This window comes from Paramormyrops kingsleyae, chromosome 16, assembly GCF_048594095.1.
Source record: "Paramormyrops kingsleyae isolate MSU_618 chromosome 16, PKINGS_0.4, whole genome shotgun sequence".
Classification (NCBI taxonomy): domain Eukaryota; kingdom Metazoa; phylum Chordata; class Actinopteri; order Osteoglossiformes; family Mormyridae; genus Paramormyrops; species Paramormyrops kingsleyae.
Window position 1 is genome coordinate 32452809 of NC_132812.1, and position 18973 is coordinate 32471781.

General features: G+C 45.2%; 1 protein-coding gene across 16 annotated transcripts in view; it reads right to left on the reverse strand.

Moving 5' to 3' along the window:
- Positions 1-159: 159 nt before the first annotated feature.
- Positions 160-18973, reverse strand: part of LOC111843664 (inositol polyphosphate-4-phosphatase type I A-like) — a 56578-nt gene continuing 37764 nt past the window's right edge. The window contains exons 14-25 of one of the 16 annotated variants that reach the window (XM_023811408.2): positions 18070-18087; positions 15124-15310; positions 14079-14297; positions 12879-13218; positions 11657-11689; positions 10464-10636; positions 9663-9786; positions 9269-9536; positions 8346-8443; positions 7937-8049; positions 7497-7651; positions 160-3047 (exon numbers count right to left, since the gene is read on the reverse strand). In XM_023811408.2, coding sequence (XP_023667176.1) covers positions 2915-3047; positions 7497-7651; positions 7937-8049; positions 8346-8443; positions 9269-9536; positions 9663-9786; positions 10464-10636; positions 11657-11689; positions 12879-13218; positions 14079-14297; positions 15124-15310; positions 18070-18087 — 1861 coding nt within the window. In that variant the 3' untranslated portion in view covers positions 160-2914. Of the gene's footprint in view, positions 3048-3076; positions 5535-7496; positions 7652-7936; positions 8050-8345; positions 8444-9268; positions 9537-9662; positions 9787-10463; positions 10637-11656; positions 11690-12878; positions 13219-14078; positions 14298-15123; positions 15311-18069; positions 18088-18973 lie in introns of those variants that run through there. The other 15 variants (XM_023811413.2, XM_023811412.2, XM_072700196.1 and 12 more) reach the window with 15 other exon arrangements.

An 18973-nucleotide genomic window follows, 5' to 3' on the forward strand; every position in this document is an offset into this window, starting at 1 on the left:
TTATCTACTTCCTCATGAATGTCCACCACATTTCCATTCCGAAGTTCAGAAACTCGATTTTGCATCTATATTTTTGTAACGGACGCTTTCAGTCGTAAAATAGACCATTAAAACGTAACGATAATGAACGAGACAAGTAAATAAATTGCAACAGACAAGTAACAGACCGGTATGATTTTTAATATCTTAACTTAATACAGGAATGCGTCGCGCACAAAGCAGATTATACAGCAAAACAAATCTTTAAAGATCTTCCACAAGAGTTCACTGTAATAAGAATAGTTATAATTAAATAACAAAAACTTTCGTCGCAAATAAAACTTTGAGAGCATATCACACACATTATACAGTATTTATATGTATATAACATAAAAGCAAAAAAATTTAATTTAAACAGAACCGAAACCTCTACGGTTTCAGTTTACGTTAGATATGTATAGAGCCAATAAAAATAAACTGATGTGTACAGAATACAATAACGCATTACAAATTGCATCTCACAACTTTTCCTTTAATAAAATAATTATACAGTATCTGAGGCATTGCTACATGCATTTTAAGTTTTCGTTTTTACCCCTCCTCTCCCGCACATACTAAATGAAGAATATCACTTGTTTCCCGGGTGGGGTCTATAGTGTACTTCACACATTGGCACAAAACGTACGAAACTACATGGCGATAATGGGATTTCATTGCTCAGAGAGTAATATAACGGCGCCACCATCCAAACAGAGAAACAGATGCTCTAACAGCATGTGGAAAAGCCAGAAGCCTCTCCCTAAGTGCTCGACAAATTCGCAAGCAAATTCAGCTTGGCCTGATTAGAAAATGTGAAACCTTTCTTCATGAAGGTGCATGTTGTAATAAGTGTGCCGATGAGTCGATAAAAAAAAATACAATGGAAAAGAAATAGTACAGGAAATCAAGTGTCAGTCTTCACTTATTTCACTCCACAATATTTGTCATAAACATTCTTATAGGTCAACAGAAGGGACCGTATTTCACAGGCACATTTTGAACACTGCCTACTTATTACAGTATTCACCGTTAAACACGATCAAGCAAAATACACGTATTCTCTCCCACAGCCCACGTGCAGTATTCCTGCGTCGTCAGCTATAGCAGGCAAGTGGGTATTTTTCTGATACGCGTTTGTGAAATATTAAAGCTTTTCGGGAATTTCCAAGTAGCACTGAAGTCAGAAGCAGTAAATTACGCTGACCGGCCTTAGCTGGTGGTCAGGGTACACTAACGTGTTCGAAAGCTTTAAATATAAACTATGCCATTTTCAGTACTGCCTTGCTGATGGTCAACCAGACTTAATTTCTGGCTCCACCATGGAGCTGCAGTGATCAAGCCCAGATCCCAAGACCTCATCAGACATGTACATGGACAACACAGCTCCAGACCAGCACTCGTACATCAGATGAACTTCAGCCATTAAAAACACACAACATAATATGACCTGATGACACCCTACAATACATCTAGTTTTTAAACCTTTCATATCTAAGACACAAGGATTGTATTATTCTGGGTGTGGCTCTGCTCACAGATTATCACCCCAGAGCAATAGGCACATTTTAGGCACCAAGCTCTGATGATTGTAGTGTGTGGGCAATTAGCGACGTAAAAGCAGGTCAACACGAGTAAGACAGAGGGGTAACCACGGAAACAGAGTAGCAAACGAGAAAGTTGCCACTGGCTGTTGAACCTCAAGCCATGCCCAGCATCCACATCAGAATGTACACCCCACGGCTGAGTTCAACCAGCTGTTGTGGGTGTGCAAATCAGACGGGTGCACTGTTGCATTGTGGGTCTGACTGGACTGAAGATGTAGTGAGAAGGTATGACTCTGGAAGGAGACAGCTGGGGTGGGGTGGGGGGGGGGGGTCGTGTTTTGGATGATTGGTGCTTCTTGTCCCTTTTTGTGTGCATCCCGTGCAATTTTACTTATGCTGGGTGGAGAAGTGGAACGTTAGCTGGGTAAGGTAGAGTCCTGAGATGCAATCACCTTTCACACCAGGTACTGAGCTTCTCAAAAGAAAATGGCATCCAGATTAAACCAGGCAACACAGAAAGTGTATAAAAGAAAGCCGACCGTGGCACTAATATTTCAGCTGATAAAGAGGTCATGTGCACAAAGAAGCCTGCAGATTACGTGATTTCCATACTTATTTGTCTAGCACATATCACAAGTACACAAGTATTTATGATATATGCAAAATACAGCAAAGGAGGTACAGTGAAGGTTTTCTACAATCACAACATTGCTACCAGCCATCGGAGATCCTAGAAAATGTGAAGCCGCCTTGTGTCATGCAGTATGCAAAGGTCAGTTTTGTCTCCAGACTTATTTACATACTAAAACTTGGAAATAAAACAAGAATATATCCATTTGGTACATTTTTCCCATCTTGTGAATTGAACAAATTGTATAGTCCTATGGAGGCATTGATAAACCTTTAGTGAAGCTCCGGAAAGACCCCGGGGGGGGGGCAGTGGAAAAGCTCTGCGTTACGCCGACCCAACGCACCAGAGGCCTGTGATGTAGTAAATCCCAGCAGCCCATTTCATGGTTTGCTTCCCTGTAGTCACTGATAATAGCCACCATGACCTGGGACACCAGGGCTTCCACTCCCGCTGAGACATGTGCCTCAGTCGGTCTACATATACAGTATGAATCTAGATTTCAGTGAAATGATCTTTGGAGACCCATGTCAGAGAAGCATGCTTTATCTATAGAGGTGATTTTGGGTCAGATAGAGCAGTTGTCTGTTTACCTTTAATATGTACATATTCTTCTATATTTACGAGGTCGGGGACTATTTATCTATCACATAGACCATAAGTACACAAGTAACGATAATTTGTTTTCGTTGATAGTCTTCTCTTTTCGCCTGGCGCTGTCCTATCAAGTCTCGACTTTCCCATAAGTCCCATCCGGAGGTCTGTAATGTTTTGGGAAGGCCTTCAGTTGCAGAGAGTTAAAAGCATACTTGCGACATCCCACATTCTTCATGGTGTTCTCTCGTCGACAACCCTCGCTGGTGGGGGGAGGGGGGAGGGCAGGGAGAGGGGTGGGGGAGATCAAGTACAGAGAGGATGATAGCAAGTGAAAAAAAAAATGCTTTAAAGACAATGAGTAAACACAAGCCGACACCCGTCAAAGGAACACAGTGGGAGCTTCCAGGGCTGATGACAGCGAATGGGATGTGGGGGTTGGGGCAAGCCATTTTTTTTGAGGGGGGGGGGAGAGGGGGCGGCATCTGGGGCAGTTCTCAGAAAACAAGGGTAGATACAACAAAGAATCATGATGGTTTCCTTTCTGTCACACTCCATAGTACAATAGACACTGAGTGCTCTTAGAAGTCCAGCGTTTGTCGTGCTCCGACATTTCAGGGAGAAAATGTTTCTAAGCCATTTTCACAGCCAGAAGTCCCATTGGACTTGTACTTCCACATAGTTTAACCATTAATGGCGTAAATTTGTTAACCCTTTACTTATGCAGTGGTATGATGTGAATGCAGTGGTGTGATGTGAATGCACTGGGAGGAGTATTTTTATTAGGGAGCTGTTAGTGTGTATGCCTCAGGTTACAGTTACTCATTTTTATATTCATTATTCACTCTTAACTATTGCTCTTTTAACCACGTGCATTTTCCCGGCAGGCTTCACCTCAAACAATGACAAAGCGACTATAGAATGAAAAATACTGTAGATACACACATATAGTACATATGCATCTACATATAGTGTAATATATGACAAACTCATCTGTTTTAACAGCAGAAAATATTTAGTGATCCTATTCAGTGATCCTCAGGAAGACCTCTTAATTTATCCACACAGTAAAAGAAACATAAAAACCGTAGTAAACCCAGGGAAATCTTAATATTAGTAGTTATTTTAACGATAATAAAATAAAACTAAAGAACCTTTATTTTGCATATAATCTACAAGAAATATATTTATGGTAATAAAATAGAATTACTGACAAAAGAAACACTTAAAATATTTAAATATTAATTTCTAACGTAAACATTGCCATTGCACAAGATTATTAATAATAATATGATTATTAATAACAAGATGATTAATAATCTTATACCCCAAAACTTATCAATTTGACAACATTGACAGCCATAATAATCTAGCCCTCAAGACACTTTTTGATTCAGGCAGGACTCAAAACAACATTTGATCGTCACAGTTATGTCGCAGGACGTCAAGTCGAGCCCAGAGCAGCCTCATTGTGCCATAGCTCTCATGGGTTCAGCCAGTCGGCTGACTGCCTATACAACTGATAATTATAATACTTTTATACTCCACGAAATAAGTCCATTTTCTTTGGCACATGCTTCCCCAGCACATAATAAAAGATTTTTTTTTTGCTTCCAGTCACTGTCCAATAAAATTAAAGTGATCCTGATTTTGACAGAAAACTGTCAAACGTATATATTTTGAGAGTATCGGATATATGTCTCCATACTGACACATTCACTACATTTTCAGTATTTTACTATTTCTGTTTGCACTTAATACATTATAGTTTAGTTATTTTTGTAAGCAAAAATTCTTCAGGTTTAAGTAAATTATTTTTATAACTCCTGTGGTTTTGTGTGTTTTAAAAAAACGATTACAACGTGTCTGTGAAAAAACAAGACTCTTCCCCGCGTATTTCATTAAAATGAACTAAAACCATTATAACTTTTAGTAATCAAACACGCAGTGTAATCCTCCTAAAGGCTATTAGCGGTTAATAATAATTCCTACACATTCTTGAAAAACTACAGCAGTCGCTGCAGCAGATATAAATTGAAAAAGTAAACACAACACCAGTAGGGTCACCTGAGCTAGCCCGAACCCAAAGCACAAAATTGCCACTTAGTCCCAACTAACAAACAGGAATTAATAGCATCGGGCCTGGATTATACTGTACAAAATCTGACATTAGAAAGGAAGACCTGCAAAGCAAGACTATCACAAAAGCCTAAAGAAAAAGTTTTCTTTGACTAACAACATTGTTTACAGCTAGTGTAAAAATCTTATTAGAACCCTCTGTTTATGCAAACAAGGTAATATGTGTATTTAAATAGCAAATTGCCTTTACATGTAGCTGCACTTCAGCTGAGCTGTCTGGGAACAGCTAAAGTGTAACACAACAATATCAGCTGTTCAGACTCTGAAAAACAACACGCGTTTATTTCCCCAACGGTTAGAAGGCAGAAATGGGGTGGGGCGGGTGGGGGGGGGGGTTGCTATGCAGCTCTGAGGCTACGCAGCGGTAAAGAACAAAGCGGGCAGCCTTGTGGTGGAGCAGTGCGTCCTGGTGCCCAAGCCGGCGGAGCCCTCAGCTGTAGCGAAGCCTGGCGAGCAGGCAGGCCACGCTCAGGAAGAACCAGACAAAGAGCAGGTTGGGGCTGAGAGCCAGCAAAGGCACAGAGTACAGGAGGCTGGGGTCTAGCTGGAAGTCCCGGACGGGCAACAGGCCACTCAGGTTCTTCTGGGTGACCCCCTCCCTGGTCCCAATGCTGTTGGGGGTGTGGGGGCGTGGGGGACAGGGTAGGAAGAGGACAGGAGCCAGAGAGGAGGGACAGACAGACATGCAAAAGGACGGCATTTGGAGGAGGGGGCGCAGGTGACGATAAGAGATGGTTGGAGTAAGAAAATAAATGACATGACAGCAGGGACAGGTGAGAGGACAGGGCCCAGGGTGGGGACACGGCGGAGGAGTCGATCAATCATAAAATCAAAATAAATCAACAGTGAAATCAAGTAAAAGTGAGCAAAAAACAAAGCCGAAAGAATGGAAGAAAGGAGGAAGTACAAAACAGGCACATAAAGGCAGAGAAGAAAACAACGGAAAAGAAACCAAACAAAAAAGAAATTCACCATCATAAAAAGAGAGAGAGAGAATAAAAAAAGAAGAGAAAATTAACAGAAATGTTCTGTAGTCTTTGGAAGGAAAAGAAAGAGCAGGTAGTAAGAAACAGCGATGGCTCTCTGTGTTTAACAAACAAGAGGGTGGGGGGAGGCTGGTGGGGGGGCCATGCAGTGCAGTCATGCTTCTTCCCAGCATGCAACAGGCACAGAGCCGCAGAAGGGTAGCGTCAACTGTGACAGATATCCCATAATTCCTTGCCACTCCATGGAGTTACCAGTAAATGAGCTCAGAGAAACTAAATATACAGGTATTCTCTGTTCTTTTTTGTTTGTTTAAAGAACTGTTTGACACATCGGACGGACTAGAAGGGGAAAAAGTAGGAGAGATCTGAGACAGAGACACAGGAAGGAACAGGAAGTGACGGCAGGCATGGAAAACAGCATGGCTCTTCCACTACAGCCCTGAGGCCTATCCAACCAACCGCGCTTCATTAGGTCATCTCCCTCCCGCGCAAAGCAGAGACCTCTTAACAGGGGCACAGGGGTGCCCCCCTCCTGGCAGCAGCGTCAGCACATAAGGATTGGAGGCGGGGGGGTTGGAGGGGGGGTGACGGATGGATGGGATGCGATGCAGGATGGAAGATTAAGAGCTCCATCGCTGGAAATCGAACATTCCCTCACAGCTCGGGCGAATAGATGAACAAGCAAAAGTATAACTGCCGGACGCTAAGGGTAAAACAAACATTAAGCGGAAAGGAACAACTGCTAACTTCAGGGGCGGGGATTTTAATTTCAGAGCCAGCTGTGGCTATTTGTGGTGTTACCATTTGTATCAAATCCATCCTGAAGTTCAGATAGCCGGGCAAACTTTATCTAGCTACTTTGCCTTGTAGCAGTGGTTGACGTATGTAGAGATACAAAAACTGTTATCGGATAAATAATTGATCATGTGGGTCTTGCCCTTTTAAACAGCGGCACTGCCATTCGTCCTCCAGTCTCTAACTGTGGACTGGTCAAAATTTACTGCTCCAGCATCCTCAAAGTACCCGGTGGCCTTTAACCCCGGTGACCTGCTCGCACCGACAATCCTGCGGCTGACTGCCTGCCGTGACCCATTAAATAAATCTCACGCAGATTCTCATGGTGAGAAGAAAACCAAAAATGTGTCTTTAGGTGGCCGGTATCAGTCAGCAGCATCCTAGATTCATCACAAACCACAAGAACTAAAACGGAAATGCAGACTTATACGTAAAAATATCAAATAACTAGCAAGGATCTCTCCACCAGTTTAAACTCTTTTTAGTAATCTAGTTAGGTAAAAGTCTGAGTAAAAAACTGGATTTAGCTAATTATTTAGTGAAGTACTATGGATTGGCTCGTAAACAAACTGAAAACCAAAATAAAAATAATCTAAATTCATGCCTTAAATACGTCTGGAATATTTACTACTCATAACTTTGGGTGGTTTGTTCTTTTTTACTTTTTTTTTTTTTTTGCTTACACAGCCTATAGCCACAGCGATGCTGTGGGCATGAATGGCGCCCCCTGTAGTTGGCACTGTCCCAGCATTAGAGCGGGGTTTGGGTCAGGCAGCCTGGCCGGACACCTACCTGCGCATGCAGTCGAGGGCCTGCGTGAAGACCTGCGGCGCCATGCCGTGCTCGTGCTGCAGGATCAGACACTGCTCCAGCGTCACTGACATAGCCGTGCGGTCCTTGGCGCTCTTGCAGCTGGTGAAGCGCACGCCATTCAGGCGTCTGCAGATCTAGGTGGGCAGAGGATGGGTCACGCTTCACGTTCTACCGGATGCTAACTGTTAGCGTAGAGAGGGTGAAAAACAGCAGCTTGTAACCTCAAGGTAGCCGATTCAACTTCCTTCTGGGACCCAACTGTAGATCAACTGATTAATATCGAACGGTATAAATTACTACAATAAACTTTTTGATAAAGTTGTGAGCTACTTGCTACTCCTGCTGAAAGTTTATGTCCTGCTGACAGGTAATTTGAGTGTAACTGCCTGGCTCACCGGCCAGAGTCCTCCACCACCTACCTCAGCCGCCTGCCAAAGGATGTCCACATTCTTGTTCTTCCTGGCATGAACGTTTTGGCCCAGAAACCTCAGCAGCTCCGGCAAACAGGTCTGGCTGCGGGACCGAGGTAGACCTGAAGATCCAGGGAGACCGGGAATGTGAACCAAGATCACCTCACAGACACAGAGTGCTTTCTCAGGTCAACTTCCACTCCTGAGGCGGGTGCAAGCAAATTAACCCAAGGTACAGGAAGAGGCAGCGGCCTCAGAAAATTGAAATAGAAATGTAACGTTGACCTACTAAGACTACCTCAGATTTTAGCTTTATTGTAAAAAAAAAAAAAAATCTACACATACAGGAATAACCTTTGCAAACAACATGAAATAAGGTTTCATTAAAGACAATGACAGAAGATGAATGAGGACTCACAGTCTTCAGGTAAGACCTCTTTAAACTGCTCATAGTAGGAATTCAGACGAGCTAAACTCTCCCCATTGACGACTTCTTGTAAAGATGTGTCTCCAAACCTTGGAAAAATCAAAGGAAAATGACGTGTCAGATCGAGAGGGGTAAGCAGAAGCTTTCACTAGTGATGGGTAAATGAAGCTTCATGAACCATCTGCTGTATTTTTTGACTCCAAAGGATGGTGCTCTTGGTTTGCTCTGGTCTTTGGTTTGAGCCATTTTATGAACAGCGAGCACCAGCTAGTAGGGTCAGAAAATCGTTCATGAAGCTTCATTTGGCCATCACTAGATTTTACAGCAGCTGACCAATCATGTTGCCAAGCTAATATGTTTCTCCAGACAATTCTCTTGTGTGGTTTCTGGATGATCAAATGCGCTGCTGAACCACATCCGATCACCAGATTCCGTCTCCACCTTCAAGAAACACCTCAAGATCCATCTGTTCCATGAATTCTTCTACTAGCCTGATGCGTCTCTGAATGTTCTTAATGCTGCAGTTCCTTGAATTGTCTTATTAGGTTCTTGCTTGGCTAGAAGCAGCTCCTGCTCCAGTCCTGCTTACTCTTGTACCTGGGCAGTCATAGGAAGCTCAGCCTGGCTGCACTTGTACCTGGGCAGTCATAGGAAGCTCAGCCTGGCTTCACTTATGCCGGGCAGACTCCTTGACAGCCATATGTTTGCAATGTGCCATTTGCCTCTCTTGAACATCACTTTGGACAAAAGCGTCTGCTGAAAAAATATAAATGTGACAAGTGCAGACGTTTCATCTTCTAACCGCTCATTGGTACAATGAGGCCGGATAGTTTCATATTCATTTAGCTTAAATGTGAGACTAATGGAGGTTTGAGGAGTTCGTCACGTCTTGATGTCCTTCCATGTCTCCTTACTTCTCTGCCAGCGTCTGTTGCTCGTTGATGCCCACGTTGAAGAGCACAGGCTGCACGCGCAGGAGCATGCCGTTTTGGATCTCCCGTGGCAACGCGTCGAACATGGTCCCCGGCAACGGGATGCGGACGTTAAAGCCGTCCCTGTTCCCAGTGATGACAGGCAGCATGTCGGGGCCACAGCTGGAGGTAGCCTGTGTCACCTTGAAGGTGACGTTCCTCAGGTCCATGATGCCTATGCTCATGTCCTCCAGCATTGATAGCTCCTCTCCTGTTACACACACACACACAGACACACACACACACACACACATGCCCTTGGGTTAGAGGCATCATTCCAGTATATTCCAGCAGGACTGGGGACCTCACAGCACCATGATTGCATGTCTTTCTTTACCATAAGTGCTCAGGAGGCTCTCGAACTGCGCCAGGAGGCCAATGGTGTACAGCTGCCTCAAGAAGCCATCGTCATGGAGACAGTTCCTCAGTTTAATGATGAAGCCGCATATCAGGGCAGTCAGCTAGCAGGAGAGAATCACAATCACAGCGATTAGAGGCTGATCGGATGGAGGCATTATTTATGCAGCAAACTGCTGAAACTACGCAGAAAGTTAACTTACTGGCAAAATGTTCTAATAAACACAACTAACGGAAAAAATATAAAACTACAAAATCTACTTCTCGCTAAATGCTAAAAGGATTAGCATTATTAAATACTCAACATGCTTCGTGTCGTCCTGCTTAGGCTCTGACCACCGGCAGTTACTGCAGATGGGTGTCTGCCATAGTATCATCACGCAAACGTGTGACACCACCCCCCACCCCCCCTCACCTCCACTCATCTGAGCTCACTTATCTTATTCTCACAGTCATGCAACTGGATTAGCTTAAATATTCAAACACGTACGCATACAGACGCAAGTATACCACCCACTCTTGGCATCCGGCAAAATAAATCAGCTGAATTCGCAAGGTATGTTTGCCGGAAAAAAGGATCTTTCATTACATATACAGCATATGGCATCTTGATTCGCTCAGTAGAATTAGGGTGGATACCTGTGCAGCACCTCAGAAAGCCACGAATCTGACGGGCTCCGTGGATTTTAGACTACGGCTGCCATGCTATGATCTAAGGAACCCCTCTGAACCCCAAACGGCTGAGAGACCCCCCCGGGTCAGGACAAGGCCGTGGGCTGACCGTCTGGCAGAAGACCACGTCGCGGCGGTACTGCAGGCTGAGGTCCAGTGCGATGGTGGGCGCCCGGTCCTGCATCAGCAGGAACACCATAGACTTCCTGGCCTTGTCGCTCATCATGGTCACGCACTCGGTCAGTGTGGTGAGCAGCGGGTATAAGGCCTCGCTCCACTCCCCTGAGCGAGAGAAGAGGCGTCACGCAGAGGAGCACGCAGCTGCTAGCGGCTGTACACCTGAGAACACGACCGCACGCGCACACACGCACACCCATTCGCATGCAAACACACACACGCACACCCATTCGCATGCAAACACACACACGCACACCCATTCGCATGCAAACACACACACGCACACCCATTCGCATGCAAACACACAGACGCACACCCATTCGCATGCAAACACACACACGCACACCCATTCGCATGCAAACACACACACGCACACCCATTCGCATGCAAACACACACAAACACACACACGCACACCCATTCGCATGCAAACACACACACGCACACCCATTCGCATGCAAACACACACGCACACCCATTCGCATGCAAACACACACAAACACACACACGCACACCCATTCGCATGCAAACACACACACGCACACCCATTCGCATGCAAACACACACAAACACACACGCACACCCATTCGCATGCAAACACACACACACGCACACACACACACACACACACACACACTTCACATGATTGTCAACAGGAGCATCACTAGAGATTGACAAAGTGGGGGCTAAGCCTTTTACTGGGGGTGGGGTCATCAGACAAGAATGAGAACACACTATTTAAACTAATTAGTGGGCATTTATTTTTTTGGGAGGGGGCTAAAGAGCATTTGATAGGAGCTAATGCCCCCTTAAAGCAGTCTTAGTGACACCCCTGTTTGTCAGCACTCCAGTGCTTCAGTCCCATTACTTACTCTGACAAACACCGCATACATTTCACATTAGTAAAAAAATAGCTCTTTTCATAATTGATTTAATAAAAATTAAATAACAGATGAAAGATCACAGCTATTATAAGTACCTGGAGAGTTTATCATGACAGTAATTTGGTGACACCAGGTGTTACAGTAATAATCTGGGCTGTGAGGCTTTGCGTTTTGCGGAAAGCGCAGCGACAGGGGCACGGGGGGGGGGGGCGCAAAGCAGGTGGGTGGGGGAAAGCTCTTACCTGGGGAGGCCTCCTCGCCACCTGGGTTTCCATCTAGACGGGGAGGGGGGGGAGGTGCAACATGCATGGTTAGGAAGCGTCAGAGACAACATGGGCAGCAGCTCAGAGCTAGTTGGACCGCAGCGGTTCTGCTGCAGCACTGAGGTATCGCCGTTCGGGCCCAAAGCAGTCGCGGCACGAGACTGTGCAGATGGCGAGGCAAACAGAGCCAGGATGCTTACTTAACACACACACACACACACACACACACAGGCACGCAGGGCCACAGTCTGTCAGCTGAGCGACAAGCTCCAATATCAAACTACAGGGCAAGATGAGCTTACAGACTCCACTGAGACCAGCAGCTTGTTTCTGGGTGGACCACTAACCCTAACCCACCATCAGAGAGTCTTCCCAGTCCCTGTAGGTCAACCTCAGACTCAGGGCCATAGATTTGAATAAAAAATAGACTAACTAACATTTCACATAACTAATTACTTTAAAAAAATAAATAGCTTATGAAGGGGACGGTATCAATAATGTGATTGACGAGACCCCCCCCCAACCTCCGGGTCCCGGACCTCGCTGTTTTTCGACAGACCTTGGCTACGGCCCCGATCAGACCCCAAGGAAGACACCTTTACAAGTCTGGCACACGTGCACTTAAAATGCACAAATCTTTAACTCTCATGCTTTTTAGGGGTGCCATAAAACTACTGTTCGATTATTTAAGACGCTGTGTTAGATTTCCACTTATTGAATTAGTTGCAGTTAATTCCTGACCTGTCAATCAGTGTCTTTTCCCGTTAGTGCCTTGGCACTGTTAATTGCAGTTGTGCCGGTGAAGCGATCAGATGAGTGAAACTTGCATAGAAAGTTGCCAGGAGACAGAGGAGAGCGCATGAAGCAGAGATGCAGGATGGAAATGCGACGGACGCACACAGAGAGGACGTGGGGGGGGGGGGGGCAGTCAGGACACTTCCACAGATCACAGGACCTGGGGGTGTGTTAACACCCTCACCGACACAGTAAACTGTCAAATGCTCAGCAGAATTTTATTTTTTCATTTTGTCGTTAATGCTTCTCAGTTATTTTTTTCTTAATTATAGCAATAGTCCTGAGCTAGGAAGTGAATTTATATGTCAAGGTAGGTTGTGTAATCTCAAACAAAAAAGGGAAACAGAACAGAAAAAAGTGCAATGATTAATGGGGAGAAAGCTGTGAAAAATGATTATGAACCTACAATCAGAGGTGGACTGGCGTGCAGTGCTCAGGGCAGGCTGTGTAGATGATGAAGATGTTGATGAAGATGGTGGCAATAATGGCGTTGCTGATGATGTTGACGAAAACGATGGGGCTGACTGTGGCGGACATGCAGTGGATGAGGAAGACTCCTCTGGGCTGGGGTTTATCCAGAATGCCCGTGTCCTCTGGTTACCTTTCCTGTTGCTGGCGCCGCCCTGCTGGTCGCAAAGGAAAACATCCTCGCTGCTGTCGCTCTGCAGCCTGTCCCTGTGCAGCAGCTTGTCCACGCGCTGGATGATGCACTCCAGGCTCTTGTCCACATTCAGCCACACCTTCTCCTGAAGCATTATGGGAGGATGAGAAAAAAGGAGAGTGAGGAGTAATATCACCATTCATCCATTGCTCAATGGAGTTTTATTTATAAAAAATATGTTCTGAGGGCAGAAGGAAAAATGATTGGTTCAGAGAGATAACCAATCAGATTGTAGAGGAGGTGGGTCTAAGCAACTAGAGAAGGCAGGACCAAGGTATCTGATTGATTGGTCCTGCTACCTATATTGCTTGGACCCACCTGATACAATCTGATTGGTTATCTCTCTGAACCAATCATTTCTCATTCTGCCTTCAGAATATTTTTGTGTAAGTAAAACTCCCACAAATGCACCCATCTTCCATAATTGCTTATAGATCAGAAGGTGACGGTGACCCTGATGTCTATCCCAAGAAACACATGATGCCACTCAATATCACCTTAGTGCTTGTATTACATTCTGCATCATTAGGAGGGGATCATTTCCATTTTTAAATGAGGACTGTCTCTGAAGAAAAATAAATTAACTTGGAAACACATCCGTCAAGACCACCTTGAATTACACACCAAAATATAGTATTCATGGATCTGGCAAACGTTGGACTTTCACTGACAAAGGCTGACGGTTACGTAACCACATACTGTACGCCTGTGTTTTTGCATTTACATTTTGCAGCTGTCGTGTAATAGTTTTTATCAAAAGTGAGTCATGATGTTTCACCCGTTTATATCCAAATGGAAGTTTCATGGAAGCACTTGCAGGTGTAGCTCTCCGTTCTGGGGCCACATGCGAAGCCTTCAGCTACAGCATCACGTGCTTGTGAGGAGCTGAACTTGAGCGAAATCCGTTCCAGCAGGTTTGACATGTTGGTAAGCCCTGGGTCTTACCCACTCCTCCTCTTGCCAGTTGGCATGTAGGGAAGACCGGCTGCTGCCCCCAGCCCACTTGGCCACCAGCGTGTCCTGGTCGTTGCGGAGAACCACCTGGTCTCCGTCGACGGTGGATGGCGAGGCTTTTGAGGCGATGTACTCAGGCCGGGCCGCGTTCAGCGCCTGGATGGCCGAGGCTAGGAGCTTGCAGTCGCACACGGTCACGAGCTGTCGTGTCTGGGGGGATATATGTCACATGTTAATATTTTGAAGCACGCACAGTACCTCGAAAGCCCACAGGAACCAGAGGTGTTGGAGAAGAAAGATGTGTGAAGTGCAATGCGTGGACAACGGCATGGTTGGAGAAGATCAGGATGGAAGGCTTACTGCGAAGTTTAGTTAATATCTGTGTACAATACTGTGCAAAAGTCTTAGGCAGTCAAAGAAAATGTTTATTTTAATCTGGGTAGTAAGTGTATTTGCTCAGGAAAAAAAACACAATTTAACATTACAATATATGTAAATTGACAGTAACACAAAAAAAAAACAAGAATTTCTTCTGTTCTTCAAAAAGTTACCGACATCTTGTTGGGTAGCTTGATGGACACCACTTTGGTTTCCAAACCTCTGCTCAGGGACACCTCAGACCTCAGCCTTTCCATGTATTCATTAAGTTTAAGAAGAACTCGATGAATGAATGAAGGAACGAATGAATGAATGAATGAATTAACCTAGTGAGGTATTGATTAGACAAATAAGGTGTGCTAGCGATCAAGTAAAAAAATCCATTGTTGTACTGAAAGACTGCTGCAAATACTGGGTTGGCTTTCAGAGAAGTTTTCAAATGGCTAATCTGACACACTTTGATAGACATGAAGATCATTTAAACATGATTTTCTTTGACTGTCTAAGACTTCTGCACATTGCAGTCTGTCTCAAATGAGAGCAAGATGGGATATGTCAGGATGAAAGCATTCCAGTGTACTTGTAGTGGTACTTGTGCACATAGCAAAGAAGTCATAGGTAGTCAAAGGGGCACAGGGGGTGCCCTAGATCTGCCCACCTTATCTGCCAGGATGGTCAGCGTCCTCTCCAGGCTGTTGGAGGAGCGTTCCTTGGCAGCGCGGGAAAGCCGTTCTGCATAGTAGCTGACCTGGGTTTTCAGCGTGTTGATATGGGCGATGATCTCCTTGGCTCGGACGGTGTCCTGCGGGACGAACACGATGGACTGGGAGCTGGAGACTGCGCTGCTGTTTGCAGGGAGGGGGGAGGGGGAGAGCGGCGATGGGGGAGGGAGTTAAGTTTCTGGAAGCACATGAACACAGTTAAAATCAGCAGCACTAAACCGAGAGGAACAGTGAGGTTCAACAACATCAGCATGCAGGACCATCTCAGGATCTTGTCTGCAAGTGAAGAACATCAGGGTCCTATATCACGACTGATTGGTTCCCCTTTGGGAAGCACAAAAGTGACAGTTCTGCCCACTCATTTATGGAGTGGCAGCTGTTATAAGTGGCGTGTTTTTCAAAAACCTTTTCCAAAAGGAAGGAATGGTCTATCTACAAAGAGTGCCAGCCAAAAAATACCAGTATGAGCTCTTTAAATTCAAACCTAAGTGATGGCAACCTACTTCAGAATCTCACAGCTACCAGATGTGTGGCAGTCAAGTGCTCCAGGGACTAGGCTGAAGAGCTCAGTGATATTAATCTAGTCGGTGGGGGAGGGGGGGCGGGGTCTATAAGACCCTGGCTCCCTCTAGAGGCAGGCTGGGAAAGAAGCTCCGACCAAGAGGACTTGAAGAACATTCTCCTGGCACACCTGAACCACAAACGCCCCAATAGTAGAGCAGGACAACGCAGGCAGAAATGGAACAAATCACTACCCAGGAGCGTTCCACACGGCCCCTGTGAGCTCCTTCGGAAAACGTGCCGCTCTGATGCACAAATCTGCCCGTGCACAGGATCTGTTGCTGAGTGCCATGGTAAGTGTGACAGTGGTTGCATGCAAATGGGTCAGATAATATTAGCTGATCTAAGTCTGTTAAGACATTACTTATTGCTTGATTTAGCCTGAGACTCAGAGCAGGCCAGAGGATTCACGCTTGAATTTTCCTTCTGTCAATCAAGTGATCACTGCTGTACTAATTACTGTATCCCACACAGTGACGTGTGGATATGTCTACTGCCATTAGCAGACACAACGATGGCACTTAACTTCCCTTCTCCTGGTGTCCCCACAGTGACGTGTGGATATGTCTACTGCCATTAGCAGACACAACGATGGCACTTAACTTCCCTTCTCCTGGTGTCCCCACAGTGACGTGTGGATATGTCTACTGCCATTAGCAGACACAACGATGGCACTTAACTTCCCTTCTCCTGGTGTCCCCACAGTGACGTGTGGATATGTCTACTGCCATTAGCAGACACAACGATGGCACTTAACTTCCCTTCTCCTGGTGTCCCCACAGTGACGTGTGGATATGTCTACTGCCATTAGGAGACACAACGATGGCACTTAACTTCCCTTCTCCTGGTGTCCCCACAGTGACGTGTGGATATGTCTACTGCCATTAGCAGACACAACGATGGCACTTAACTTCCCTTCTCCTGGTGTCCCCACAGTGACGTGTGGATATGTCTACTGCCATTAGCAGACACAACGATGGCACTTAACTTCCCTTCTCCTGGTGTCCCACACAGTGACGTGTGGATATGTCTACTGCCATTAGGAGACACAACGATGGCACTTAACTTCCCTTCTCCTGGTGTCCCCACAGTGACGTGTGGATATGTCTACTGCCATTAGGAGACACAACGATGGCACTTAACTTCCCTTCTCCTGGTGTCCCCACAGTGACGTGTGGATATGTCTACTGCCATTAGCAGACACAACGATGGCACTTAACTTCCCTTCTCCTGGTGTCCCCACAGTGACGTGTGGATATGTCTACTGCCATTAGCAGACACAACGATGGCACTTAACTTCCCTTCTCCTGGTGTCCACACAGTGACGTGTGGATATGTCTACTGCCATTAGCAGACACAACGATGGCACTTAACTTCCCTTCTCCTGGTGTCCACACAGTGACGTGTGGATATGTCTACTGCCATTAGCAGACACAACGATGGCACTTAACTTCCCTTCTCCTGGTGTCCCCACAGTGACTGTAGATCGTATTTGGATTTAAAAAAAAAATCCTGCTTCTTCTTAGATACTTTAAAAGCATGCGTTTTATATTGGTAAACTGATGTCAGTACTTATCGCTTAGCAACCAGCCTCTCAGACTAATTTTGAAGAGGCCTTTGTTTAAAAACAGTTATCAAGCGGTCAGAGGTGTTTGAGGATGAAGCGTTAAGATGGCCAACACCTTTTGACCTTTAACATGCTTAAAAATAAACACAGTGAGGTAAATTACACATAATGTGATCCTTGATGATTCTGAGAATTGTCTAATTATGCCATTTTTTCATGCGTTATCATGCAGCTCTTACAGTAACTGTTGCTAAACTGCAGCCTAGCAAGGAGAGAAATTAGACTGGAAGCTGTGCGTGGGCGGGGTTTAACTCAATGGAACCATTAAAATATATACTGGATAGTAGGTTTAACCAGCAGAGGATTGGCAGTGCATGACAGTCCCACCCACCAGTGGTTTCCAAATCTTGTTTCTTTCCCTGTTGCTAATTTTCCATTTCTCTAGCTAATTAAATGGCAGTAGCTATGTGGTGAATGTGTCGACGAGCACTACGCCCATGTATTTTTCGGAACAAGTCATGCTGGGAAAAAGATGCCGTAATGATAACGAGCACGCAGCAAAATGCGGCACACGGCAGCAGTGAACATGCGCCTTCCTCAGTCCCTTTAACGACACGTGTGCGCAAACGTACATGCACACGCATACAACCCAGAGGGCACTGCCGAGACACGTGTATGCGCGCAGGGGGACTGGTGTATGAGAACGTAACCACGTCATTTCAACCACTGACAAGTTAAATGAAACAAGACTCACCAAGTCTCCTCGTAAGCGCTGATTTTAACAAAAATGTAAAGTAAAAAAAAACAAAAAAACATAGCAGCAATTAGACAAAAAAAATCCAGGATCAATTCACCTCAGAAACTGCTTTCAAATGCAGGAGAAGCACAGAGCAACAAGAGGTCCAGTTACCCAAAACACAAGGGTCATCATTAAGGCAGAGACAGAGCAGAGGAAAAGCAATTCACACCAGTCACCAGGCAGTTTGAAACATCACGTGGAGCAAAACATGTTCATTATCATATTTCACCACATTAGATACAACAGCAAGCACCATAACTGTAACTGTTAGTATCAGGACAACCACTGCTATTATTAGGAGAAAGAATTAGCATCAGCTATAATATTAGCATTATTTTGTTGCATAATTATAACATTATTATAGCACTGAGACACTCAATCAGCGGTTATTATTATTATTATTATACAATAATGCAGCTCAAGAGAATGGAAGTACACTGAGGTAAAGTTTAACATAACTCTACATATAAATGAGAAATGCTGTTTCTACAGACATGTCCACCTACAGATGATATTAAAAGAAGCCAGCAGAGTGATTTAAACACACAGTGTACTTTAACGTATGCGGGGGCAGAAGGGCTGTAGGCAGTGTGGCACTGCACAGTGCCGTCATAGGTGAAGAACTGCTGCAATGCTGCAGTGCGACGGCGATGCTAAGACATCAGCGTGCAGTGATCTGCGGACACTGGAGAATCTCCAGCAGCGAGGATCATGGGAAAGCCTGAGACCAGCCATCATTACACGCTAACAGGACAGTCCAGGACAGTTTGTGGGAGTAGGTGGGGCATTGTTAGGGACTGGGCGTGTGCCGGAAGATCACAGATTTCAGTCGGTGGATTTGGGGAATTTCTGCTTTTAG